General features: G+C 43.2%; 1 protein-coding gene across 6 annotated transcripts in view; it reads left to right on the top strand.

Moving 5' to 3' along the window:
- TIAM2 (TIAM Rac1 associated GEF 2) overlaps positions 1–26276 on the top strand; it is a 143907-nt gene that overhangs the window by 66470 nt on the left and 51161 nt on the right. For 5 of the 6 annotated variants that reach the window (XM_019644173.1, XM_019644171.1, XM_019644174.1 and 2 more), the window contains 3 exons: positions 1679–1771; positions 2349–2612; positions 24745–24848. In XM_019644173.1, coding sequence (XP_019499718.1) covers positions 1679–1771; positions 2349–2612; positions 24745–24848 — 461 coding nt within the window. Of the gene's footprint in view, positions 1–1678; positions 1772–2348; positions 2613–9918; positions 9938–24744; positions 24849–26276 lie in introns of those variants that run through there. The other variant, XM_019644178.1, reaches the window with a different exon arrangement.

Here is a 26276-nt window from a genome sequence, read left to right as displayed (position 1 = left end):
CTGATTGCCTAAATCCAACCTGTCCTTCAAGAACTGACTGAAGGTCCCACTTTCTTGAAAAAGCCTATCTGATTGCTTTAGCTTCAGTTTAACAATTAAGGGTCAGCACTACTCAAATCACTTTGTAATATTTAATTCTTGCATTTCTCTTTGTATTTAAACTTGTCTTTGAGCTCTTCATATGCTATGCTCGTGTCTTAAAGTTTATTTCTTTCTTTTATTCTGCCTTTTACCATAGGAACGCAATAATTAGATAATCATTCATGAACATCTCCATAGAAACCCTATTTCTTATCTTGTTAAATGTAGTCATATGATTATTTTCCTTGAAATGACTCAAGGTGATCAAATTCTACTCATTGTTGAGGTTAAAATTTCCTTCTTATGAGTTATTCTTTTTTAATTTCATAATCTGTTTGGCCCACATTTTGTCTACACATCTGTTGGCCTTCACTCTCCTTGCCATGGTCGCCCTTTATGCGTTTTTTTTGTACTGAATGACTGAAGGACTGAATGCACGTAATTGTAAAGATACTTTATGGTGACCACAATCTCCCAGGCCCTGCCAGATGCACAGAGGAAACAGGGTACATGCTACTTTCCCTGTCATCCAAGAGCTTTCAGTATTATGGGGCCATGGCACGTGCCTCCAAACTATGGAGTCAGAGAGGAGGGCACACTCTGAGTCAGGGAGATGTGTTTCGAGGAGGGGAAGTCTCACTGGGCTTTGCATGTAGCCATGTTTAGGGCAAGCACTATATCCAATCAAGTATTTTCTACCATCTTAAAATGCCTAGCCCAATGTAGAGTAGTTTCTTAAATGTTGATTTTATTGAATGGAATTTGATTTATTTCAGTAAGAATATTTTTTTGGTCTTTTTAAAAAGATGTTTAAAAATGTTAATTTTCTTGATAAGACACATATAACATAAAGTTTACCATCGTAACCATTTTTTCAGAATGGTTAAAAATGACAGCTCAATGGTGGCATTAAGTACATTCACATCATTGTGCAGCCATCGCCACCACCACCTCCGGGGCTGTTTTCATCTTGCAAAACTGGAACTCTGTACCCATTAAACAGTACCTTCCATTCCTCCTTCCCCACATGCCCACCCTGGCAGCCCCATTCTACTTTCTGTCTCTATAAATTTGACTGCTCTAGGTTCCTCATATAAGTGGACTCCTACAGTATTTGTTCTTTTGTGACTGACTTGTTTCACAGAGCGTCATGTCCTCAGAGTTTACCCATGTTGCACCACGTGTCAGAATTTCCTTCCTTTTAAAAAAAGTGAATAATGTTCCTTATAATTTCAAGAGTGAATAATTGTGTGGCTATAGCACATTTATTTATCCATTCTTCTGCGGATGGACAGTTGGGTTGCTTTGGCCTTTTGGCTATTGTGAATAACGCTGCTGTGAATATGGGTATAGGGTCTCAATTTTTGAATAAGGTTGTACACTCCTATCTCTTAAACCTTTAGGCCTTACATGTTCCTCTTTTTCTGACTCTGCTAGATATTTATTTGTGCTTTCAAAATCATTGTAACTTAGACTTTCTCAACATACTGTATTCACGAGAATAGATATTTGAGAATAGGTATTTGCTGATTAATTTGGAGAAGTAAATTAGCATACTGAATTTAGACTTGTGTTTTCCTTCCGTTTTTATTCCTAGGGTTTGCAGTGACCGCACAGGTGGACGAGCACCAGCGTCTCAGCAGGATATTTATCAGTGACGTTCTCCCTGATGGCTTGGCATATGGGGAAGGTCCGTGTGGCAGAGTGTCTCTGTTCTCTCTTAATTCACAACTGTGGAATGTGGCCTGGCTAGTGAAATTTTCTTCTTACAGTTTTGTCAGAAAAAACAGTTTCTCCTAGAATCTTAAAGTACACTTAATAGTTTAATTGAAAATACATATGCATGCATAGAGAGACTGTTGATGTGTGTATGTTTAGAAAGAGTATGTACCTACACAGAGAGAACATACATGCATATTCTATAGATGGATGGAGAAAGAATGGGAGAGCCATACAGGCAGACAGATACATAAAAGAAATGCAATTTCCCAGGGCACTTAACATCACATACATAGAAGAACAATTCATCTGAATGGCTCTCACATTGTCTCCCTTCCTGACTATTCCTTCTAATGCTAGCCTTGGGAGAGCTGACATTTGTTTGGTTACCAGTGGCATCTACGTAACTGTTGGCGCTGTCTTTGAAGATGACAACAGAACAGCCACTAAGAGCCCGCAGTTTGAGTGCAGCAGCCTTCCTTCAACCTGGACTGCTTCTCACTGATCTCTTTCCCTTTTCTTCCTCTGTTTCCCCGTCTTCGTTCTAGGGCTGAGAAAGGGCAATGAAATCATGACCTTAAATGGGGAAGCTGTGTCTGATCTTGATCTGAAGCAGATGGAGGCCCTGTTTTCGGAGAAGCGTGTTGGGCTGACTCTCATTGCCCGGCCGCCTGACACGAAAGGAACCCTGTGTACTTCCTGGTCAGACAGTGACCTGTTCTCAAGGGACCAGAAGAGTCCACTGCCTCCTCCTAACCAGTCCCAGCTTCTGGAGGAATTCCTGGATAACTTCAAAAAGAACACGGCAAATGGTAAGCTTTTTTCTCTCTTCCTTCTGAACTGCTGGTATCCACAGCTAAAAGTTTTAGGTTATTATGTTGCTTGCAAACTTAGATGATGTAAGCTGTTCAAAGAGTGGGTTTTTTTCCCCATTTATTAGGAGAATACAAATGCCAAACCAAGTAGACTTGATTAAAATTCCATGCATTTTAGTAATTATAACACTTTCACGAAGGTAGAAAATAATTAATTTCGCACAAAGGAACGTACTTTGAAATTGCAGAATCTTTTTCAACTAACCCATGATATTTAGTATTGTAATTGCTTTGTGAGGGAAGGTAAATGGAAGCCGACATAAATGCCAAAGCTGATTTTATATTCAGTTGAATCAAAGGCAGAAACATTTTGCAGTAATCTATTGGGTTCTTAGAATAGTTGATGCAGTTCAGTTCTTTACCTCTTTTGTTAAGTACGACTTTCTGAGTCAACTGCAAGCTTTTAATGTAGGTCATGAATTTTGAAATCTTGTACAGGCCCCAAAATGAAAAACTGTTTGCCAGTTTATTTTTCTAAAGGTAAAATTTCCATATGAGGAAATCATTTGAAGGTTTGAATTTCTGAGCTTATCATTCATGCATATTTCATACATTGCAGTCAAGTAAATTATGGGCTCCAGCTAATACTGAAAACCTGCCATCTCCCTCTGTGCTCCTGGAGGAAGCCGGTCAAGCCCCCACAGGAGACTGAGCAGGGCCTTTATCCTGCAAGCACACAGAGTAATTTTTATACTTAATTACCACGATAGTGGATTTCTGATTGACATCTCTACCTGATTGCCAAAAAAGAGTGACATTCACAACAAAGAAGTTGTTAGGATGGATTTAATTATAAAGCAAGTTTCTTAGGTCATTTTTGGAGTTAAAAAATCATGTTGTAAGATTTGTGATTTAGTAAGGTTCATAGTGCTTTCTCCTCCTCGCTCAAGCCTTCTCTGCAATTTAAAATTCCATGAAATTGACTATCGCCATGTTAAAGTGAGTGTCATAAAACCAAAGTTACGATGGAATTAATTAATTGCTCGGTTCTATGAGGGCCATCATTGGGCTGCCCTGGGCTGCGTTCGAGTCCTGAGTGTTCCGCATAATACACGCCTGTGTGCGCTTGCTCGATTCATTATTCTTGAGGGATACATTCCTGCCTGCCTTCTCTCTATGTATTTTATCATAATAGGAAACCTCTGCAGAGTCATAACACTTTTGGTACTTGCCAGAGTGAGTTTCTACCGAAAGCAGCAAAAGTAGCCAATTTACCTTTTTATTTGTTTGTTTTAATAGAAAGGGTCAAGCAGGTCAGTTAAACTTGTTTACCACTTTTTTTGGTTTGGAAGCAGAATAAAGCAGAGGTCCAGATATGTTAGGTAGCTCTGACGTGACTCGTCCTAGGGAGCCGTCTCCTGATGGTGTCAGCCCTTATCACTTAGCCAAGGAGCGCCCGTGTCTGTGTGTGTAGATGGCCTCGCGTGTCGGACTGTGGCGGCGCTGGTCCACAGCTGCTCTTCGCACAGGTCCGTGCGCAGCTGCAGTGCACACATCTGCTCATCTTTCCGTAGACGGTGCTTCCCCATCCGAGTGGAGACAGCCACTGACCACTCCTGGGGTTCCTGGCGAGACTGCGTGCTCTGTGGGGTGACTCATTCTCTGCCCGGGGAGCACACCACCACCCTTCTTCTGCCTGGCCTTACTGTCCGGCCCTTTTACTGTTCCTTAGTAATGTGCTTATGTTGGAAGCAAAACAGCCACAGTGGACTACTCCCCAAACACGTTGCGCATATGGAATTTGTTTTTTTTTTTTTTGAAGTAGTTACACAGCTCTTGAAGGAAGTTACATGCCTGTGAGTGAGCACCTCAGAAGGGAGTCTGTCCATTTTTAAGATTAGGGGAGAAGAAAATAAGGAGTATGGGTAGTGAGAAATTGAGACAGAATAGAAGTGGGAGTGAGCCTGTTGTTTGTGCGTACTATCATTGTTATATGGGAAGCCTGCATTTGTGGGAACCGAGAGGTGGGGTGATGTGGTGACAAGCCTGCAGGCTTTGAGTCAGACCTGGGTTCGAGTCCTGATCTGCCCTTTCCAGGTTGTGTGAGTTTGGGGGCTGCCCTCAACCAGCTAGGTGTCGGCTTCCGTATTCCCTGCTGAGACAATTCTTTAGACGGTCCTGTGAAATCGAGTTCCAATTGCACGTGGCAACCTCATTTTCACAGCTTTTATGGGCTTCCTAGCCTATGGTCTCACTTTCCCTGCTCCCTCACTTGGGAATTTTGGGGTCACCTTCCAGATAAACTTCTGTGCCCACATCCTGGGCTCAGACTCTGCTTCTGGGAAGCCCAGATGAAGACACTGAACCTTGGTTGCACCCCTACCCTAGGGTCCCTGGGAAGTTGAGAGAGACGGGGTCTGCGCGTGTCCTGCCCAGCTCCTTACGTGGCAGGAATTCTGCAAATGTGCTTCTCCTTTTCCCTCTCCTGTGCAGCCTAATGTGTGTTTTTTTTAAAAAAAAACGACCTTGATTTGCTTTAGCAATGAATTAGAAAACAGAAATCTCATATTTTTTTTGCTAAAAAGAAAAAAAAGTTACACAAGTAAAAATTTAAATGCCTTTGAAAAACAATTTTTCATACAAGTGTGAATTTTAGTTAGGAGTGGTCATTTCAGAGTCTGCCTTTCCCTAAATTTCAGGTTCCCTGGGCATTACCAGAAGGCAGCATGGGACAGTCGTCCCTCGGTAACCATGGAGGATTGGATCCAGGACCCCTATGGATAACAAAATTCATGGGTGCTCAAATCCCTCATTTAAAATGGCACAGTATTTTCACATAACCTGCACACATCCTTCCGTACAGTTTAAATCCTCCCTAGATTACTTATAATACCTAACACAATGTAAATGCTATGTAAACAGTTGTTACGCTGTTTGTTCAGGGAATAATGACAAGAAAAAGTGTGTACATGTTTGGTACAGACACAACCATCATAGGCCGTCAGCAGCAATGTAACTTTTTCTCCCCAATATTTTCAATCTGGACTTGGTTGAATCCGCAGATGCAGAACCCAAGGATATGAAGGGTCCACTATACTTGAAAAAAGATTTTCCCATTTTATTTTCCAGAGAAGGAAGCCAGTCCTCTGCCTGCTAATAAAAACCATACAGCTGGCTCTCTGGAAGGGAAGCTGTTTTATATAGAGAAACTATAATAATATCAGCAGAGGAAGAAGCAGCCCTAAGCAGTCCTTATGGGTGTATCATGACTATCCAAGCTGAATACTTACTGACTGCCCCCCGCTCTCCCCCGGTGCTTAAAGTGTGAGAAGCCCTGGGAGTACGCTACATGGAGTTCAAGGCTTTGGTCTACTTTGGTTTGGTCAGATGTCTAGAAATTGTATTTGTTAGCTTTAGTCTCTCAGTCAGGTGTGACCAAAAATACACTCTAATTTTTTATATATCTGTCTGAAACGAGTCTTGGCCACAGTAGCAGGTCACAAGAAGCCAGTGGTTGCTGTTTAGGTTCTGTGCTTTTCTAGAAAAGAAGCATCCTCCTGGCATGAGAGACTCATTGATATGTATAACGTTTAGGGCAATGCTTCTCACAGTCACCTGATGAGCTTGAGCCAATACAACTTCCTGGGTCCTGCTGTCAGAGAGCCCCCTTCAGGCGGTCTGGGGTAGTGCAAGGTCCTTTGTGAAAGCTTTCACCCATACCGCCCTGTGGCGGTTAGTCTGAAGGAGGTGGGTCTGAACCTGAGCATAGGACCTACCACTTTCTGAACCCTTCTGTGCCAAGGTTTTGAGGATTACATGCAATAATATGTGTGAAGTTCTCAGTCAGTCGTAGCTTTTGTGCTTGTGCATTGTTATTCTCTGAATTAGGGGTTATATGCCCCAGTTCTCCACTGTCCTAAGTGTGTCAGAATGCAGCCAGTCGACTTGTTAGCGCACCTCATTTGTTCCTCAGGAGACCCTGTCCCACTCAGCAAACTGAGTGCACTGAGGAACAAAGAACTTCCAGCATCACCGGCTCTGCTGTGATATTCCCATGATGCTCTGTGAGGAGCAGAACAGACAGGAATACATTGAGAATTGATGAGCATTCAATATCAAGTTCCTTTGTTTCCCTAGAAATGAATGACAGTTTGATTCTTGCCTTTAAGGGTTTGAATTTCTGTCCACCACAGAGAGTAGAAATATCCATAGGCTGTGTTTGACTTGATCGGAAAAAGCGTCTATAGAGACTCTTTACAGAGAGAATTAATTTTACCACTGGAATTCCCCAAAGAGGCGGGTGTTATTTTTTTAGCCAACAGGATGAGTGCTGAAGGAATTGGATGTGCCAGCCCTGTTTATACTGGGTTCCTATTAATGCTGTTTTTGTGATTTAAGTAGGAAAATCCCTTTTGTAGTATATATGCCATCTTTTAAAAAATTCCAGCAGCTTTTAAGAGAGTCTCATGGGGCATGGAGTTCCTGAACAAAGTCTTTATGTAAGCCATGAACTTGTTGTGGCATGAATGTATTTTCCATCTATAAACAGCTATTAATACTGCATTGTTAGCACTGGGGATTTATTTAACAGGAGACAAAAATAGAAAAGACCTATGTTCCTGCTTCCATTTAGACACCATCAACCCAGCAAATGCTTCCCAGATGACGACGGTAATTGCCGCCTGAGGTTCTTTTTTTAATCCCTCACCCCACTTTGAATCACTCTCTTTTTAAGTTGATGTGTGAGTAGGGTAGTGTCTCAAAGTACCAGAAGCCACTTAGATGCAAATTTACTCTTTGGAATGAGTTGCTCCGGGAGTGTATGTGTCCATTATACACCTTTTCACCAGAGGAAGAATTACGGAGCCAGCTCTGATGTGGCAAACCGGCTTGTTTCCTGTTTATGAGAGTGAGGGCGTTTTGCCTTCTGAAGTCAGGTTTAGGATGACTAACAGTATTTAGCTCAGAGAATGCTCTCGCTCTGTGTGTGTGTGTGTAAAACTGTTATTCCTGTGTCTGTCTGGCTCACACCCCAAATCCCCAAATGTAAAAACATATTAGAGTTCCTAAAGATGGTTGGTGCATTAAAAAAAAAACTTTTTTTTAATCTGCTTGGGAAATACTCATTTTACCAGAACACAGAGAACTTTGGCCTCAGAATTATTAGTTTCTTATAATGGTGCTGAAGGTAGTTTGCAGCCTCATTTGTGGAAATGACCACGTGACTTTCTATTAGCAGGGGAAAACGTTAGGGTCCTAGGATCCCAATTTCTTTATAAAACTTAGGGTTGTTGGGGAATTGGATTTTCCCCCATCTCAGTCATTCATTTCTTCACTTATCTAACAAAATAAACAACATTTTGTTAAATGTTGCAGGTACAAAAAGATGAATTAGACATTGTTTTCTACCCTCAAGAAACTGAGAATTGAGTGGGAAAAGTAAAACACTTGTAAATAATAGGTCATGGTTTAAAACCAAAACTTTGCCATAAAAAGAATTAGAGGTCCAACACAGAGGTAGACTTCCACTGATTTTTCTATTTATTTCGAGCAACAGGTGCCAGAGAGAGATGTGAGAATCAGAGATCTCTGGGAGAGAAAACTCAGACGAGGAGCATTTGACCTGAGCTGCAGCTGGACAGGTTATAGGTCAGGAGGTGGGTGGTGGTGGGGTTAGGAGCCCACCTTGGGACACAGAGCCTGGGAGTAAAGGCCACCGGGCTAGTGTGTGATGGTAAAATGGGACCGACGGACAATTGGGGTCAGATTGTAGAAAAGCCTGACTTCCAGGAATTTATGACATATCATGGCATGTATCTGGAAAAAAACTAACAAGTATTGCATTATTTCCCCCTGCCTTATAGAAACCATCGAGGATTTATCTGGTCATTTCATGACCACTAAAGCGTGGCTTGAGATGCTTCCACTACTAGAGTCATTATTTTGGGATTTAAAGTATTGTTGTTTTTTTATGACCAGAAGTCCCCTGTAAAATACATACTCAAGTAAATGTTTTGGAGGAAAGAAGGACGTATGCAGGTACCCTATAAAACCTGAGGGCTCCTCAGTATTGTGAAGCCATGTCTGCTAACGGTGTGGTCTCACAGGCCACCTGTACACGCAGCAGGCCCTGATGGCCTGTGGTAGGGACCGCTGATGGTAGGGGGCGCCCTGCAGCAAAGAGGAGAAGGCAATATGGGTGCTGAGGAAGAAGCTTGTAACGTTTGCCAACATTCTGAGTAAAAACTAGTCCTGCATTATCTCTATTATCTCTGCTACATTAAATGCAAATACATCTTTCAGGTAAGAATTTACAGAGTTTCTCTGAAGAAAGCTGTGTGAAATTTCCATTGGCTATGTCACTTTCCATAGCCATTTGAGAGTTTGGGGTGACTGGATCAAGTATAGTCACCAGTGCTTGCCAAGTGAGCAAGGTCCCTGTGAAGCAGTAGTTCTGGGAAGCTGTGTTAGCTGCTGGAAAGAGGAAACTTTATAGCCTGTTACATAAAGAGGAACAAAAAGAGCTGACTATTCCTGTAGATGTTACGAGGGGCACTGACTACCAAATGATGCTTGTCCGTGTTTCCAGTTTTGTTCCCCTTCTTTTGGGCCTAAAAATGAAGCACACTCCTGACTTATTCCTCCCTATGGCAGAACTGAGACCACCAGGAAAGGACAGGTGTGGGTATCTCCTTGATAGCCTTCACTTCTAGAGACTGCTATATTGTGCTGTATCTTTAATTTTGGAGGTTGGTAATATATGTGCATGGTAGAAAAACTGGCAGTATAAAAGATTAAACAGTGATATGTAAGTTCTCCGAAGCTATATAGTGAAGTGGTTAAGAGTATGGACGCTAAGCAGACAACTTGGGTTCAAATCCTGGCTCCAGGTTCGCCCACTTTGCAGCTGTGTGACCTTGGGTGGGCAAGTCACTTAAGCTCTTTATGCTTAGTTTTTACAACTGTAAAAAAGTCTAGGATTTTTATGAGATTAATGAGGTTACATTTGGAAAACACTAGCCACTTCCTGGGAGATAGTAAGGGCCACATAAATGTTAGTTAAATAAACAAAATAGAGAAATTTCTCCCACCCTGTCTTTAGCCACCCAATTTCTCTCCCAGAAGTAATCATTGTCCTTAGTTTCTTTCTCAACCTAGTCTGGAGACCCTTAAATGTTGGAGAAAATGACGGGGCATTTTTCTGCATTATTTTTACTGTATTATCTTCATACATGGCTGTGGTAGGCAGAACAATGGCGCCCCAAGAGTGTCTACGTCCTCATCCCCAGAACCTGTGAATACGACAAAGGGACTTGAAAGATGTGAGTAAGGTCAGGATTGGGAGGTGGGGAGATGATCCTGGATTGTCTGGGTGGGTACAGTGTAATCACAGGGTCGTTAGAAGAGGGAGGCCGGAGAGTCAGAATCGGAGGAGATGTGAGGATGGAAGCAGAGGAGGGAGTGATGTGGGCCCATGAACCAAGGAAAGCGGGCAGCCCCAGAAGTTAGAAAAGGCCTGGAAGCAGGTTCCCCCGTGGAACCTCCAGATGGCGTGCAGCCCCGCGGACCCGTTTTAGTCTTCTGCCCTGAGAACTGTAAGATAATGCATTTGTGTTTATGTGTCTAGCACTGTTTTTGATGACAGAGATACAAACATGAAAATCCACAGTCCTCATTTTCAGGGTGCGACAGTGCTAGGGGTGCGGGGGGCAGAGGGCGGGGAAGGAAGGGATGTGTGAATAGACAGCAGTCACCATCCACCATCACAAATGCTGTAGTCCTCTTGTTTCTGAACTTGTGGGTCTCCAGTTCCTTTACTGTTAAAAATTGTCAGGGACCCAAAGAGCTTTAGTCATGTGGGTTATATCTGTTGGTATTTATGATATTAGAATTTTAACTGAGAAATTTTAAAAATATTAATTTCTTTTCAAGTAACAGTAATAAGTCCACTTCATGTTAGCACAATAAGCATATTTTTAACGAACTGGTTCTGCAAACAAACAAAAAATTAGAATAGTATTGCTTTACCTTTTTTGTACACATCTTTAATGTATGTCTTAATAGAAAACAACTGGATTTTTATGTCAGCTTCTGCATGCAGTCTGTTGTAATGCATTGTTTTGGTGGAAGTTATTTGAAGAAAATGCAACCACATGTATTTGGAAAAGGGAGGAGTATATTAATAACCCCTTCAAATAATTGTGGATATCTTCAGATATTCTTCTTTTTTATTTTTATTTTTTTAAAGATTTTTTAATTGGGGAATTGGGGGATGGGAACAGTGCTGGGGAATTGGGGGAAGGGGAACAGACAAGTTGCTGTCCTTTTGTTCTTCAGTCTAGTTGTGGAGGACGTTGCTTCACTGGCCCAAGTTGGCACCACCATTGCTCTCTTCCCGGGCGAGGCAGATCAGTCGCCGGCTTCTGGACGGCCGCTCACTGCGGCTGCTGGCCGCTCACGCAGGCTGGCCGCTCACGCTGGCTGCTGGCTACACACGGTAGCCCATGGCAACCCACTGCCACAGGGGCTGCAGCCTACGCCGTCGCCGGCGACTCATGGCAGCCCAGCTCCAGGTTGAGCTGTTGTTCAGCATCTTAGCTGTGGAGGGCAGTGTCACTGGCCCTCATATGTGGGATCCGAACCGGGGCCCTCTGGCATCCCAAGCCAGTTCTTAACCATTGCGCCACTCGGCCGGCCCCAGATATTCTTCTTTAATATTATAGCAAAACTTAACAAGTGGTAGTTCCTTTAAGGTTAGTTGCGATGTGGAATCTGAAACATCATTGGTGGGCTTTTCTTGGTTACATTGTAATTCAGTGGCTTATCTTGCACTTTGAATGAATCTTTTACCCATATGTGATTCTGTAACATGCAGTGGTTACTTGGAAAATGTTAGGTCGCAAAGTTATCTAGATCTTCCAAATACGGACATTTCATAATACATCATTAAAAATCACATTCATTAATATCACCACCAACCTCACTGGCAAAGTCTTAAGCTGTTGGGAAGCTGTGACGCTCACGGTGGTGGACACAAGTTTTCCAAGATTCAAATTTTTGTTGGAAAGTTTGAATTATAAGTACAAATATTGTCAGTTCTTTTTCTTGGAAATGACAGGCTCAATTTATTTTAAAGAAAATATTTTCTGTCAGTTGTTTCCTTGAATAAAAATTGTTTTGTGAGAAAAGCACCTAGTTCTGCTTGCAACAGAATTGCGTAAGTGCTTGCTTTTGAAACAACCATTGCAGAAGAGCAGTAGGGGTATTCCCTGATATGTTCCCACGGGTCGAGATTTAGCAAAATCAGTCATTTTTACTGCTTCATTGAGGACATCCTTAAGTGAACCTGCCACGTTCCTTGATGTTAGCATGTGGTAATGAAGAATCAGGTATAACTCATACGGCTGGTGCCACTGCCTCGATGCGCGCCGTGACGCCAGCACAGCTACCCTCATTGCCTCGCCCTGTCAGTACAAATGTCCTCAGATAGAAGACGGCACATGGCACTTAGTATTATTATGAAAAAATTTTGAACTTGCAGACCCCTTAGGAAAGATCTCAGTGGCCTCAGTAGTCTACAGATGACACTTGAGAAGGATTAAAATACACATAAGTGACAACAGTCCCATAGGAGCTGAAAGCTCAGGCCTCAGGTTATCAGGACCTCTTCGGAGGGGTGGTCACCCTTGTGTTAAACCCTGAAGAAAGCAGAGTGGATTCTAGGCCCAGAGAAGTTGTGGGGGAGTCCTGCTGTGGGGAGGTGTAGGGTAATTCAGGATTATTGGAGGGTCAGGCACAAATGGGGAAGAGGGAGGAAATAAAACTGGACAGCTGAGCACGAGCTGGGTCGCAAAGGGTCTTGTGTGCCAGGGAAAGAAGCCTGGGTGATGGGGACACACGGGAGAGAAGGGGGGGTGAGGGGGGGGCAGCACTGATGCTACTAATAGTCCGATGGAGTAAAGGTGGAGGCGTCGGCCAGGCGGGAATGGGGTTGAGGGGTGGGTGGCCCTGTGGTGGCAGGGAAGTCCCTGCACTTTCCTCTGTCAGAGCACTTAGGTATATAGAGGTAAGCGTCCTCCCTCAGCACAGGGACTCTTATCTTGCAATTTCTCCCAATAAGTCACCAGACATAAGTAGAGCCACTCAATAAATACTAGCTTGAATGTAGGAATAAATGGATGAAGGATACAGAAATTGACAGGACTTAAGTTATGAAAAAGAAAAAAAAATTCCCAGATCTTCCATTTCCAACATTAACTTCATTTTTCAACAAGATGCTAACACTTAACGCTACATCTAAATTGTGGATTATTTGAAGCGCAGAAAATAAGACTTGTAGCCAAGAAGGGAATCATGGTTTTGTCTGTTGGGTGGTTCACTCTGTGGTGCAACTAATTTCACTCTGGGAGTTCTTTTTTCTTGAAGTTGGGAAATGAACTACTGTATTTAATTTTAACCTTTGTCCTGAAATGAGACCTGCAGTTTTCTATCCCCACTTGCCTGGCCATGATACGCACTCATTACCCATGAAAGGTGCCCTAAGGCCCAAGCTGGAAAATGTGTGGTCTCCAGAAAAATAAATCTTTTTTTCTGTTTTACTTTCGTTTAGTCATTGAACAAGTGTCTAGTGACTGCTTGCGTGCCAGGCACTATTATAGGCGTGCTGGAGACACAAGAGTGAATGCAACAGGTAAAAAAATTCTGCCCACGTGGAACTTACATTTTAGTGCATGTAAGTCGATAAGAATAAACGTAAGTGAATTATATACTAGACTAGTAGGCGATTAAGTGCGGTGGAAAACAGATAGGGGCAGGAGGGGCTAGGAGTAGAGATGGGGGCCGGTTGCAGTTGCAAATGGGGCAGCCAGTGGTTGTCTGTAAGATGGAGACATTGGGACAAAGACTCGAGGGAGGTGAGGGACGGAGCCATGTGCACATCTGGAAGCAAAGCTTTCTAGGCAGAGGGAACAATCGCCAAGTGCCCTGAGATGGAGATATAAGTGGTAAGTTTAAGGCTCAGCAAACGTCTGTCATGCCTGGACAGGAGCCAGGGAACTGGGGAGCTGGGGAGAGGAGACCCAAGAGTACATGTGAGGCCAGAGTGGGGAGGGCTGTTAGGTCAAAGTCTGATGTTTACTCTGAGGGCAACAAGGACCATCCCATGGATTTAGGCAGAGAAATGACATGAGCTGACCAGTGTTTTAAAAGCATCACTGACTATTGAGAATAGACTGTAGGAGGCCAGTGGTGGGAACAGGGGCTCTTGCAGTGATTCAGGGGAGAGGTGATGCTGGCTTTGCTCTTGGAGGAGGTAGAACCTATGAGACTGGCTCAGAGATCAGGTGAGGATGTGACACGAGAGGAGGTAGCTATGACTCCCAGGTTTGGCTGAGCAACTGGAAGGATGGCGTTGCCATCAGCTACGATGAGGAGAAGGGGAGGCTGTCTGTGGGCAGCTCTGGAGGAAGCTAGGAATTCATTCTAGAACACTTTGTGTTAAGCACTTATATTTATAGAGAATATTCCACCTGCTTCCAAAATGATTTTAAAATAGCTTATACTGAAAGCCCATCCACAGAAATCTTACAAAATTCATCAAAATTAGCATAAAGGAAAAGGGGGGGGATGGGAGTGATAGATTGCCTACTTTAAAGATTTCCACTCATAGTGTAAGGCAAAAACGTGTTTGTTTACGAGAAATCAATAACGTTTGAAATACAAGTGCAGCAAATCAATGGCTATCATTTCAAACCATTCAGTTATGATTTGTTACATCTTGTAAATTTATTTCTAACCCTGCAGGACTCAGCTCCGATTAGCAATTTATAAATTTTCCATTCCCATATAAATCCTTTTATCCTTGTTTGCTTTTTGGCCATTACCATCTTTAACATATTATGGGAAAACCTGACAAATAATCCGATTTTGCTACTTGTCGATAGCTCTGGGAAAGTGTATTTGGAAAGGGCCATTGAAGTTGTTAGCAAAATTATGTTGTGTCTTTTGTGGGGAGCCCTGACCAGCTGCCCCTGGAGGGTGGGCAGATGCTGGACCATGGAGAGCAGTTTATAGAATACCTTTCCTCCCAAAAGTCCCCATGGGCTTCCTACGGAGTCTGGAATTCCCAGGGAAGCAACCCCTCAGAAGCTTCTAAAAAGTAAGGCATGCTAGTCTCAACTTTTCTGCACTTACCTTTTCAACACTTGTGATCTACTGCTAAACCGGCATTTGTGGATCCAATTCCGATTTTCGTGTTTCAGTTGATGGTCACATCATGCTTCTTATGAAGTCTAGACATCTTTGCATAGTAGTATTAGAATAATGATTGGAATTGTGTCAGTTTTCTGAAATAAAAATAATTGAGGATAAATGGGGACTGACAACGTTGATAAGAAGCCTAGGTTTCATAAGCTTAATGCCTGGGATCCCAAAATGCCAGTCATCAGTTAAGCCCTAGCCCCATATGGATGGTCTTTGGTCTTCAACAGATCAATATGCGTTCACAGGGGAAGGAGGAGGAGATGAAGATGAAGATATGCATCAGGTTTCTTTAAAAGGTGAGGTGTAAGTAGAGAAATTGTGTAAATTTTGGATCCCTGGGGAGGGAAGTCTTGATAGAACCAATAAACTCAGTTTCCGTACCTCTCTTTTAGGACTATCTTCTATGACAAGTAGGGGCTGCCTGCATGCCACCTTGGTGGGTCGTAGGTTCTTCTTTTGAACTCTGAAAATATTTTGTCTATGTACCTGATACAGAAGTTAAGGTTTATTGCCTTACAGTATCATGCTGTGTGTTGGTCATAATTTACCTCCTAGATTGAACACCCCTTGAAAAACAGGGACTTTGAGGAATACCGAGATGTATGAGACATAGCAGCTGACATAATTCTTGGTGAATAGTAGGTGTTTCACTCAAATATCTATTGATGGAAGGAAGGTTACTGGGGAGCCTCTTAACGTGAAGTTAAGGTGTGTTCCTCAGAGTGGGTAAGAAGATTCCTTGGACCTTCTCAGCTTCCTTTATAGCGCTGCTTGCAAGGGAATTGTGCTGAGACTGCCCACAGGGGTGGGGACTCCGGGATCGCCCGTGAGTCCGCTGGGCTGAGAACTGCACACCCCAGCTCCAGTCTGGCTGCGTGTCCTGGGAGAATGCGGAGCCCATTTCAGGTCCCATGTCTGCGCTGCTCTACAGCTTTCATGGGGCGCTGGATGCCCATGGCAGAGGGTTATTTTGACTGATAAACGACAGTCACAGCTAAAAAGGAATAGTAACTTCTCTATCACCAGCGGAGGTCAATGCTGACATGAGATGTGTGTTGAGTCTAATCTGGGAGTTGTAACATTTATAAGTGTCTGTAGATTGGAGTAAGGGGATCTGGACTCCAGCTCCAGGCCTCAGGCTTGCCCTTGGACAGATTCCTCAAACTGCCGTTTCCCCTACTCTTAAAACGAAGGATTGGACAAGACAGTTTAGCATTTTCTCTCCCTCTCTGGAGTTCAATTACTTAATACGATTAAAGCAACAATTTCAATGGCCATAGGAATGTATATTTCTTACAGAAGTTTGTGAAGTGAAAAAAAAAGTATTAGCCTAAGCTTTCCATTTTGTAACAAATCTCTTTACCTCTTTAAATAGAATTGGGTCTTGACTGCCCAAGAGAAAGAGTTTGTTAAGTCTTCGTAATAATAGCAGGCTGTCTCAAATATAAAGATCACAGGGAACCGTAAAAGCATTAATTATCCCTTACACCACCCTGATGGAGCCGAGACATGTTATTATCATTTGACTTTCACAGCTGGGTAAATCAAGGCACAGAGACACATTAAGTTACCAGTAACTTGGACAAGGTCATGGTGAATGTTAGGGCGAGAACAGTGTCTTGTTTTTCCCTCCATGTAGGGGAAAATGTCTGGGTTTTAACCACCTTTTATTTCCTTTTAAAGATTTCTCTATTAACGTACCCAAAGAAAAACCAAGTAATAATATGCCCTGTAGTAAAACACATTCAGAAGTGACTGGATTGGTGATGGCTGATGGTCCTTGTCTTATCTGGGTTCTTCTCTGGGGGCTGGGGTGGCGATCAGGTGCGGATGCCTCTGAGCATGTGGGGCTTTCTCAGTTTGGGGAAAGGTATGTTATTTAGTAATAGTTTTCCCATCTTTGTTCTTGTGTCTTTTGTGATAAATTGCACAGATTTTCATTAACCTTGCAGTACTGTGATCATATATTTTGTGTGATTTGGTTCTTTGGAACTCACTTGTGGTAGAATTTTACTCTAATTTCTCTCCTAGAAAATCTGCACTGACATTCTTATCTTAAAAAAAAAAAAAGAAGACTGAGTATAATTCATGTACCATTAAATTCTTCATTAAAGTGTACAATTCAGTGGTTTTTAGTGTATTCATGAGGTTGTGCAACCAGCACCACTAATTCCACAATGTTTTCTTCACTTAAAAAGAAACCCCGCACTCATCAGCAGTCGCTTGTAACCCCCCAACCCCCAGCCCCTGACCACCACTAATCTATCTGTTCTGTGGATTTGCCTGGTCTGGATATTTCATATGTGTAAATAGGATGATACAATATAGCCTTTTGTGTCTGGCTTCTTTTGTTTAGTACAGTGTGTTCTAGGTTCATCAGTGTTGTAGCATGAACCAGTGCTTCGTTCCTCTTGATGGATTAATAATATTCTATTTTACTCTTTTTAATCTCACAAAACACTAGCTCTTCCTGTAAGAAGGCGTTACACAGTTTTCTGGTTCTCTTTTTCCCATAGAGTGTTCCCTAATAGAATCTTGTATTTTTTTTTAGGTTTCTTCTCAGGGTCTTTGACTAGAATTCCAATGAACTAGTTTGTAAGGGTTTTGAACTTAAATTCTACTTTTTAAAAGTTCTTTAAGTGTCTAAAATACAGTGGTGTCTGTTATGTGCCCCTGAATGTAATTGAGTGTGGCACCTGGATGGTCCTCCCAGCTCTGGCGACAATCAGTTTCTGGTAGAACCAGAACCTTGGCTGAAGATCCCTTTTTCCATTGACCTTGAGTTTTCATCAGGGACCCTGATCAGATGTGAGAGCCCTTTGCCTTCCTCCTGTAGGCGAACCACACGCCCCTTCCACAGCCATAGCCTGCCTGGAGAAGGAGAGTGTGGGTACCCCTCCATTCCCTTCTCCCTCTTCTAAGATGCTAAGATGGCCTTTCTCTCCGCGAGGTTGCAGTGAGCTTGGAGATGGCCTGCAGCACTTTCCTGCCCTGAAAACACCAGCCACATTTCCTGGTCCTCTAACTATTCTTTCAGACTCGGAAGGTATTTAATCACAAGATAATTGAATCAAGCCATGGCAGCCTGCTCTTAAGAAACATTTCCTACCAGGATTTCCTTCTCTCTCTTTATCACCGGAGATCTTGCACTGTCAAGCGCATCAGCCACGGCTGTGGCCTCAGGTTAAGCGGACTTGGAAGATTTATGAAATTTACTTTTTTCTCTGGCATGGTATTTATGATGTGATAGAATTTACTTCTCTGCAAGCTGAATAAGAACATTTACACTGCTGCCTTGAATTTACTTGACACAAGAATAATAACAAAGAAAGGTAGAGTCCTGGATACCTTCAGAAAAGTTGGTTGATTTTTTATCTAGTGTATCAGAAACACTCTGTGTGAGTGGTGCAGTTTCAGACTTGATTAGCCTTTGAATGCACTCAACTCAAAGTTATTTTTTTCTCTCGCTGAATAGTACATCTGTTATTTCTGTTATTCCATTTAACTTGTTTTATTAATATTTTCATTCTGTTTCACTGACCGATGAAGAGTAATATTTGCCTGGATGACAGAGCACACCAAATATGATTAATGAAAGATGTCACAAGCCACTGCATTTTTAAGCAAAAGTGGGGGAGAAGTTTAGGAAACTCTTGAGTTAATTAAAAATAATCATTGCTATACAAAGTTTGCAAATTTAAATTAAAAAATTGGGAGAGTTTAACCTCTTCTGTGCAAATGAGCTCAATGCTCAATGTGCTCTTGGCACCACGATAAACTGCATCATGAGCAATAATGCTGGAATTTATAATAGTGGGTGAATTACAAAAATTGTAATATTGTATTTACAAAATGCTGCATACTTCTACTGGCAGCTTGGATTTACCAAGATCTTTACCTTTTATTAAAATCGCATTCACATTTTTTTTTAAAAAGAAAATAGATGATAGATAAGATGAAGGAACTGAATTGGATAACTTCTGAGTTTCTTTTCAGATCTTAAAATTCATTGATTCTCTACAAGCTGTTCATTTATGGAATTACTTAGTGAAAATTCTGAGAAACTGAATAGATAAACTGAGTAAATTGAATAGATTAAGAACATAATTCACACAAACTGTGTCATCTGAATGTAAGTAGATATGAAACTTAAATGACAAAGATATACAACTAATGTCATGCGATTATGTAGTTGAAAAGTTAATTCAATCATTTATTATTTACTTTTAACTCTTCTAATCTTTTAGTTTTTGTTTTTTTTTTTCTTTTTCAGTCTTCTCCATAGGTTTGTATAGCTTTCACCGAGGGGAGGGGAGGGATGTCTAAGGGTTAATAATTTAATTCTTAACATTTAATCCTTACATTTCTGAGCCTGAGATGACAGTCTCAGTTAAATATGCTACATTGTGTGTCTGCATGCTGTCTTTCTAATTGTTCTAGTGAGCATATTTCACCTCTTTCTTCCAGAAGTGAAGGAGCTCATATTCGCTTTGCTTTTGCCCTGGACTGTGTGCTTTTTGGTGCATTTTGCATCCTCTGATGTCACTGACCCTCCCAGAAGTAAGGTTGAGGTCCTGGCTATGGAGAGAGGCAGAGATGGCTCTCAGCAGAAGGGGCACTGCCTATCAGTGCTATTTTGGAAGTCTGTGGGTCTGTTTTTGGTTTCCATAATGAATTGGGGGAAAGTGGCATTTACTGGTTGGGGACACGGTTGCTGAATGTCCTGCCTGCTCAAGTGAGTCCCTCACACTGCAGAATTGTCCTACTGAACATCCATGTAGGAGAAAAACATGTGCATATGTATCTGAGCCAAGAACTAGCTCCATTTTACAAATAAGCACAAATTATTTTTCCCCCACAGCTGTAGGGCACTTTGACTCTTGTAGGAATGCAGTGACCCATTAAAACTGTTTTGTTCAGAACTTTGTCAAGAGTTTTTGTCCTTTGGGAAAATCATGTCACTGGTGGCAATGCCTTGTATGCATTTGACTCTCCACCAAGACACACTGGCATCGGCCTGTGACAAAGCTGAGACATTGACCATGACTCTTTGTGGTGCAAGCATTGGACGAGCTTCTGGAGTGGTTGTGTGCCTGAGCGTTTCCATGTTGAAACATAGTTTTTTCATTCACAAACTATTTTTCATTTATTTTTCTCCTTGTGTCGCTATTATTGCTTTTTGTGAAATTATGTATGGAGGTAGATTATATTAAGAGTGAATTTTATTTCAGGATAGTAAATGTGTATATTCCGGAAATGGGGGCTTTGGCTCCGACAGCGTGGAGAATCAGTCAGTGTACCATGGTGCGTGCCTTGAACCACGAAGAGCATAGTTTAAAAATAATCTCCATCCTCATTGTCTGTCCTTTCTACTTCAAATGAAACCTCAACCCACAGACGGAGCAGAGCTTTTCCTGAGGCTATGACTGCCATCATTAATTTCTCAAAAAAAAAAAAAAGTCTTATTGTACCAAATATGGGAAAACAAATCTCTCATTTTGGTTTCCTGTTTTTGGCCTTGGGGATTGATATTATTTTGAAATTTTAACTCAATTCCACTTCTAGTTGCTGTTTCTGAGGCCGCAGGAGGCATTCGCTGACTTTTTGGTGGGGGTTCTGGATCATTGTTTTCTAGGAACCAGCTGTGTGTCCTCAGAGGTCGGCCCCCAGCTGCAGCACAGGCAGAGCGCCTGTCCCCCTCCTGCTGACCCAGCTGCCTGTATCTCCAGGGTGTGTCAGCAGCCACCTGGGTGGTGTCCGGGGACTGGGGAGAACCTGCTGCATCTTCCTTTGCTACCTGGTTGAGTAAACAGGAGGCAGCAGCCAGCAAGATGGGGGTTGTGGGATGGTATCAGCTGGACGAGCCAAACGCCATGGCTGCCTGCTGAGCACAGTGAGAGTTCCTGAGGAGTACGTAGTAGGCGGGAGGCCAGCAGGGTCACCACCATGTGCCCAAGCCCTCTCCCAGGCTTTCCAGTGCCACCCATTTCCAGAGGATTTGCCTCTGCACATCCCAGGTGGCACCCGGATAGCCTGGTGCTGCTTATGCCAGACCATGGGGTGTGCGCGGAGATAGATGGCGAAGCCCGCATTTCTGCATGCTAGCTAGGCGAGACGGGACTGAGATGTAAATGTAAACTTTGAATTCACACATTATGAGCTGTGTAGGCGAGGTGACCTTAACTTTAGCATTTCCTGACGTTTCTGTTTTTAAGTTAATACTCAGGATGTTACCTGAACGCAGGTTTTGCCCTTTAATTGTAAAGGACTGGGGGCTGCAAGCTGCTTAGCTGATAGTGACGCTCATGGCGTCTGTATTGACGCAGAGAACAGGAAGCCACTGTGTTTCACGGTGTCTCATACCTGAAGCTCCGTGCTTCCCCCGTTGTCTGTAAGGAGCTGTGGGGCGTGCAGGGAAGCGGGGAGACTGTCACCTCCCGGGACAGCCTGCCTGGTGTGCCGTCACTTTCCAATAAATGTTTATTGGTTAAGGGAGAAAGCTGTGTTAGCTGGGTTTTATGTGTGGGACCTGACATCCTAACCTGGTACAGATGGGAACACCCATCTGACAAGGGAATAAATAACTGAGTTGGTCCCAACGGAGGAACCGAGCAGCTCCATTCACTCAGCTGCTGAGAGAAGCTCTCGTTGGCCACCTGTGATGTCAGATGTTTCACACTGCTGGACCTCACCCCAAATTGTTAATTTCCACAGGGCTAAGTTCAGAAAGACCCAAGGATGAATTTGCTAGATATGAGTAGATGTGTTGACTTGGTTTTGTGTTTGTGTTCCATTATTTACAGTCATATTGGCCGAAGCCGCCTCTGGAGCCGGTCTGTACTGTAGTGTGATGAGGACCAGGTGGCAGGAGCACGTGCTGCTTGTTACCTGGCGGGGGTAAAGCGCCCTAACACATGTCACACTGATACGTTCACACGGGAGGCTCTCCCAAGGTGGGAAGCCAGTTTTGGGTTGGGAGGGAAGGATGTAGTTACTCACTTTAGCAGCCGGTGCTCAGGATGTGGGTAGAGTACCAGTGGGGCTATGCATAGGCATTTGGCACCCAGGACAGGAAGTCAGGCAGTGCCTGTTTCAAACCGCTTGGTAAAGAAGCATTTGCATTTCACTGGCCTACACTTTTTGTAGGCAGTCTGCTAGACTTCCAGAACCTACTTTGTTCTCATTTCGTCTCTAGAAGGAATGCTAAGGGCATGCTACTTTTCACAGGGATACAGGTCCTGGTGAAATGTGAGGCTCCGGGAACTGGGGTCCCCCAGCCGGGTACACTGCCAGGCGTCCACTGTGCTTTGCCGTCTCCGGATCAGGGATGGTGCGTTGCTGGAGGGGAGGGAAAGAGTCAGTCCCCACAGAGGTGGTTTATGCCCCGACACCATTCAGCCTCTGTGAACTTTGAGTGGTGGCTCTGAAACGTCCCATCTTGACAGGGCTCAGACGCTCCCACAGCTGCCTCCTCTCGGGTCCCCGGGGCCACCAGCCTCCCTGGGGGTTGGTGCCTGTGATCCATCCTGTCCAAGCTCATCCGTCAGACAGGATCCAAGTCGCACCCACAGGCTCTTGAAGTTAAGGGGCACCGGAGGCGACAGGGGAGCCTAACCTGTGTATAGTGAAGCCTCGTGTCCTGGGGTAGGCAGGGTTTTGATAGGAAGGACATCAAGTGTTCTATTACCAGGTACACATTTTGCCTCTGTAAGAGGGAAAACGTGGTTTGGGGGGTTTTCAGCATTTAAGTTCCAAAGTTTTGGGACTGTATGGAATAGATGACTCGGGATTCACGTGACGCCTGCTTTTGACACCCCCATGTTATTTTCCCAAGCGTGCATCTGGTTCCTCCAGGCTCCAAAGCTCCTTATGCCTGAGCCATCTCTGAGGCCTTCAGGGGACTCGAGGCTCCCTTCGGCTTTGTATCCCCACAATTTAGCACCTACCTGACGTGTTGCAGGTGCTGTAGAAATCTTCACCGTGAATCAGTGTGTCAGGCGTGTGTCATGTTTCCTGTACTTGATAAACTCTGTGGAAATACCGGTGCTCTTTATTCACAAGGCACTGCAGCAACAATGCATATTCAGTTCTGTCACCTAGGTGATGTGCTTTGCATGCCAAGCCTTCTGTGACAGCGCCCTTCCTCGATTTCCTTATCCGTCTTTGACTGTTACTTCTCTATGAAGAGAAAGGTGCCTCCTCTGAGGGCCTCTCCTTGGCACACTGTGCGTTGGCGATTCCAGGGTCCTCTTCATGTCTCGCTCTGTGCATTCTCTCTGGGGGCGCCACCCGTCCCCATGGCTTTACTGCCAGGTGTATTGTTGATGACTCCAAATCCACGTCCCTGTGCAGACTCTTTCTGGACCACCTGGCTCCTGGGCATCTCCCATCAGATGCATCTCAAACTCAGCATTGCCAGGGCTAAGCTTGTGACTCCCACCCCTATCCTTTCCTATTCCCCAGCTACTCTGTCACCTAAGGCATAAATACCCAGCATCTGCCTTTTTACCTGTCTTGTCTGTATTTCCTTATGTGAAATAGGTGGCAAAGAGGAGGCCTGAAGCCTCTACCTGCTCAGACTCGCTGCGTTCACCCTACTTCTTTGCTGTCACTCGGTTCTGTGCTCGTTTGGGTCCTTCCACCTCATACCCTCAGTGTTGCTGTGACTTGGTGACTTAGTTTTCTGCCAAGTCCTTCCCCTCTATCAGTTCCTCCAGCCTATGGCTAACGTACTTTATGACCAACAGCAATGAAGTGTGACTTGGACTATCTGGTCCTTTTCTGTGTGGGGTTAGGGTGTTGGAAGAAGTAAAAGAAAGAAGAAATTGGAGCTCCAGAATTCTGTAGACGGTTGAGATATTTTCTGTGGGTCCTCTCTTGCCTTAAAAAGCAAGCGCCTGTGTAGTGATTAGTGATGTCAGCATGTATCATGGACCAGCATTTCTGTCCATGAGTTCCCTCAACCTCCTAGGGCTCCCACAGGTTCAAAGGTCTCCTAGAGGCCAGTGTCCTTGCCCCCACCACGCTGGAGAGTTTGTCAGCATCTATTCATGCAGTTTAGGCCTAGATCGACTCAGTCAAGTATGAGATTGATGACTTCTTGTTGCCTCTAACTGGGATTCAAAGCCATCTGGTTTCACCTAGTTCAGGGTACAGTCTACCAAATACAATAATTAGAATGAAAATCTATGTTATATTTTGATAGAGGCTTATCTTTCCATCTTTCTTGGATTTGCTAATTTGAAAACCACTGGAAAGAACTGTTGAGATAGCTGTGTATATAGCTGTGGGTTGGAAAACCATGTATTCTACTTACCTTTTACATTATTCCTTAAGCTTTACTCTGGAAGTTAACAAAGGTTTGCTGTTCCTTCTGGGACTTTCAATTTAGGATGAAATTATGGTTGATGCCAGAAAAAGAAGAATTATGCTTGCAAATGAGCAAGTTGTGGGCTGTAATAAGAATCTGTGATATTCCACCGTTGGTTTTCCAAGATATCCCCGTGAGTTTGCCCTTACTTAGCCCAAAATAGGGAGGTACCAACAATAGTCACTGCTACTTGATTCTTGGTCCAAATTAACTATTTAAGATCTGAGTTCAGTGAAGTACAGTTTGCACAGCAATGACAAGAGTGACAAGGCATTTAAGTCATTGTTTTGATTGGTCATTAGTCACCAGAGCCCAGCTGTGTTTCAGAAGACCATCTATGTGCATGTTGTAACTTCAGTGTCATAAAGGACCACTACGTACTACCTTCTGTTGTTTTTTTCCTTCCCTTCTCTTTCTCTGTCTGAGCTTTTAACCCTGTCATTACTAGTCTCTGCAGATGGCCAAACCCACATATGTTTTTTGTCACTTTTCACGCAGATTTCAGCAACGTCCCTGACATCACAACTGGCCTGAAAAGGAGTCAGACAGATGGCACACTGGATCAGGTTCCCCACAGGGAGAAAATGGAGCAGACGTTCAGGGTAAGATGCCATCCCAAATCTCAAACAAGGAAGGACCCGCAGGCAAGCGTTAATTTCCAGCTTTACCTGAGGTGGGGGAAAAGAAGATGGAGTTATCCTATCCCTAGGTCCAGCAGTCATTACAAATGTTTTTTTTTCCCTAAAGAAAATATTTTCCTTATTTATTTGAAGTAAAGTACTAATGGGAACCACTGACTCTAGCCACACCCCCTCCATGACTTCTGGTGTGCCACCACGGAGCAGTGCAAATGTGCCATTTGTACGTTAGGATAGTTTGACAAGAGAAATCTAAGCTCAGGTGTCCTGAAAGTCACATTAAATCACTATTTTTCTCCTTTCCTACTTTTTTTCTTTTTCTTTTTGCCAAAGATAAATTAATTTTGGAATGTTGTCATTTGGTTCTGGTAAAATATATAAAACATAAAATTTGCCGTTTTAACCATTTTTATGTTGTACACTGAAGTGGCGGTCAGTACAGTCACAATATTGTGCGACTGTTACTACTATCTATTTCCAGAACTTTTTCCTCATGGCAAACAGAAACTCTTTACACACTAGTCGATAACGCCACATTCACTCTAGCCTCCCAGCCCCCTGGCAAACTTTGTTATGCTGTCTGTCTGATATGCCTATTTTAGGAACTTCATGTAAGAGTAATCGTACAATAGTTGTCCTTTTGTTTCTGGCTTATTTCACTTAGTATATTGTTTTCAAGGTTCATCTATGTTGTAGCAGGTGTCAGAACTTCAGTCCTTATTAGGGCTGAAGAATATTCCATTGTATGCATATATTTGTACTGCATCTGTTTATCCATTCATCTGTTGATGGACATTTGGGTTGTTTCACCATTTGGCTATTGTGTGTAATGCTGCAGTGAACGCTGGAATACGAATATCTGCTTGAATCCTTGTTTTCAGTTCTTTTGGGTGTGCTTCTAGAGGTGGAATTGCTAAGGCATGTCGTCGTTCTGTGCTTAGCCTTTTGAGGAACAGCCTGGTTGTTTTCACAGCATTGCACCATTCTACATCCCCACCAGCAAGGTGCAAGAGCGCCAGTTCCTCCCCATCCTCACCAACACTTGTTATGTTCCATTCCTTTCTTCACTGTTAACTGTTCTTAGCTATCCTTTCAGAACGGTCTGATTGACACCTGTTTTATTGCACAGTCCAGTTTTAACTGATTTTAAAGTTATGACTATTATATTTTTTTGCTTTTGTTGTAAATACAAAATAATGAAGAAATATAAGGTATGTCATGTATATAAACAAAACTTAGAGCAGGACCACACCTCAGTTGGGTTTATTTATTTATTTATTTTAAAGATTTTTATTGGGGAATTGGGGGAAGGGGAACAGACAAGTTGCTGTTGTTTTGTTCCTCAGTCTAGTTGTGGAGGACGTTGCTTCACTGGCCCAAGTTGGCACCATC

This window comes from Hipposideros armiger, unplaced genomic scaffold, assembly GCF_001890085.2.
Source record: "Hipposideros armiger isolate ML-2016 unplaced genomic scaffold, ASM189008v1 scaffold_86, whole genome shotgun sequence".
Taxonomy (NCBI): domain Eukaryota; kingdom Metazoa; phylum Chordata; class Mammalia; order Chiroptera; family Hipposideridae; genus Hipposideros; species Hipposideros armiger.
This window is presented reverse-complemented; position numbering and strand designations above follow the sequence as displayed.